We start from the raw sequence: 2,434 nt of genomic DNA, 5'->3' as shown, positions 1-2,434 counted from the left end.
CGAGAGGAAGGGGGAGGCGGCGGCCGCGGGGAGGAGGGCGCTGCCATCGTCCTGCTGCACGGCAAGGCCAGCTTGGCGAGCCTGGCCATGGCCGCCATCCGCAAGAAGCTGGTGGTGGTGGGGGACGGTGCCTGTGGCAAGACTTGCCTCCTCATCGTTTTCAGCAAGGATGAGTTCCCCGAAGTCTATGTGCCCACGGTCTTCGAGAACTATGTGGCTGACATCGAGGTGGACGGCAAGCAGGTGAAGTGGGACACGGCTGGCCAGGAGGACTATGACCGCCTGCGCCCCCTTTCCTACCCGGACACCGATGTGATCCTCATGTGCTTCTCTGTGGACAGCCCGGACTCGCTGGAGAACATCCCTGAGAAGTGGGTGCCTGAAGTCAAACACTTCTGCCCCAACGTTCCCATCATCCTGGTGGCCAACAAGAAAGACCTGCGCAACGATGAGCATGTGCGCAACGAGCTGGCCCGCATGAAGCAGGAGCCGGTGCGCACCGAGGACGGCCGCGCCATGGCCATTCGCATCCAGGCCTACGACTACCTGGAGTGCTCGGCCAAGACCAAGGAGGGTGTCCGGGAGGTCTTCGAGACTGCCACCCGGGCAGCCTTGCAGAAGCGCTACGGCACCCAGAACGGCTGCATCAACTGCTGCAAAGTCCTATAGGGTGCGGCTGGAGCGCGACGCTGGGCACAGCGCACGGGTCACCTGTTGGCAGGCGGAGAGGAGCTGGGCTATGCACACATATGGCATCTGCCTGTCCCCTCCGCTGGGGGCTGGCGATGAATCGGGGTGGGGGTTAAGGGAGGGAGCACGTTCCCTTAGCCTTGGCCAAAAAGGGTTGTGCTGGCTCAGCCGTGGGGACAGAGGGAGGGGGGGGATTGCATGCCCTGAGTCTTGGAAATAAGTGGGGAGAAGCCTTCTTCTACCACTGGCCCCTGCGAATTAGTCGCAGACTCTCAACAGCAAAAAGCTGCTGAGACTGGACCGAGCAAACGTTGCACCCGGCTCTTCCCCTTTGCCCACCACCTGCTGATCCCAGCTCCCAGACAGCCTCCTCTCGTTTGCGAGAGGAGAGTGGTGGAGCTGAGATGCTCGAAGGGACTTCTGCCTCCTGCCTGCATGTGCCAGGCAGGCTGGGGAAGGGGGCCGCATCTCCCAGGCTGCCTGCAGCATCCTCGCCTCTCCCGCAGATGTTTTGGCCTGAGCCTGACCTGCTGTGGAAGTTAGTGCCCTGAAGACCAAGACTGGGAGGGGAGGGTCATCCCAAGCGAAGCCTGTATATATCTTACCTTTTCTGTCTTGTGCAAACTGGGGTAGTGCAGGGGGTGCTTATTTAAAGTGAGGTGGGGAGGGGGTACCCAGCTGGGACTTGTGTTGTGCAAAGGAACTTGCCCTGAGTGACTGATGCCTGCTGATAAAGTGAGCCTTGAACTGACTCCAGCTGCAGAAGCCACCAGACTGGAAAGTACCTGCTCTGTCCTCCTTGCTGGACCTCCTCCTCCTGATGGACAAGGCAGGATGAGCAAGGGGGAAGGGGATGCTATTGCCATATTATGATCTTGGTGCCTGCTCCTTCCTTTAATGTTGTCTTCTGCAAGTATGTTGATTTGGGTTTATTTAAAAGTTTATTTTCAAAAGAAATTACTTTGCACAACTTGGTGGATTTTTTTTTTTAATTAAACACTCAATGCACTTGTCATCTGCATACAACACTGTAGCATTGGAAACGTTCTTACTCATAACCTCTTCTGAGTCTTGTTTTAAATTGATTTCAACATAAGACAAAATAAAACCACTGTATCTTTTTGCCTTGGAAAAAATGGGTGAAAGCACTGTTCAGTGAGTACATCAGACTTTAGTACTAAAGGGCAGTTTAAAGAGTCTAGATTTATTTAAAACTTATTTTCACAGGGTAGCCAACCCGGGTGAAAATAATCTTGTGTTTCTCTGGTTAAGAGAACAAATGTATCCATTTATGTTTGTTTACTTTTCTCCCTCTTCCCTCAACAGTGGTACTGAGACTGTTTTTGTTTTTAATAAACTGACATGGCAAAAACTGAGATGTATATGATGTTTACATAAAAATATGAACTGTGTATGCGGTTTTTTATGTAAAATATTAAAAGAATCTATGCTGACATTTGTGAGAGCAGTGTTGTGATTTATGGAGACTGTCCTCAGCTTACAACAATACACCTGGACGGTGTTGAGCTAGACCAGAATTTGCCCTCTGCCTGCAAATGCTTCTATTTGTATTTTCTCCACTGGCTGAAATGCCTGTCTGGCAGCTTTCAGAGGATGGTGATTTCATTTTCTTTTGGGGGAGCTGCTTCCTTATTTTTTTTCCTGTACAGATGGCATATGGAAGCATACTTAAAATTCAAGGTGGTGACTAATCCATCCTTGTCGCTGGTAAGCACAAGAAGAC

At 51.7% G+C, this 2,434-nt stretch overlaps 1 protein-coding gene across 1 annotated transcript; it reads left to right on the top strand.

Annotated features, from left to right (window-relative positions):
• The first annotated feature begins 6 nt into the window (after nt 1-6).
• Nucleotides 7-2,146, top strand: RHOB (ras homolog family member B). Its single transcript, XM_009704746.1, has one exon. It carries the CDS (start codon nt 88-90, stop codon nt 667-669), a length of 582 nt encoding a protein of 193 aa, XP_009703048.1. The 5' UTR covers nt 7-87; the 3' UTR covers nt 670-2,146.
• Nucleotides 2,147-2,434: the final 288 nt, after the last annotated feature.

This window comes from Cariama cristata, unplaced genomic scaffold (assembly GCF_000690535.1).
Source record: "Cariama cristata isolate BGI_N322 unplaced genomic scaffold, ASM69053v1 scaffold6457, whole genome shotgun sequence".
Classification (NCBI taxonomy): Eukaryota; Metazoa; Chordata; class Aves; order Cariamiformes; family Cariamidae; genus Cariama; species Cariama cristata.
The sequence above is the reverse complement of the archived record's forward strand: the minus strand, read 5'-3'. Positions and strand labels throughout refer to the sequence as shown.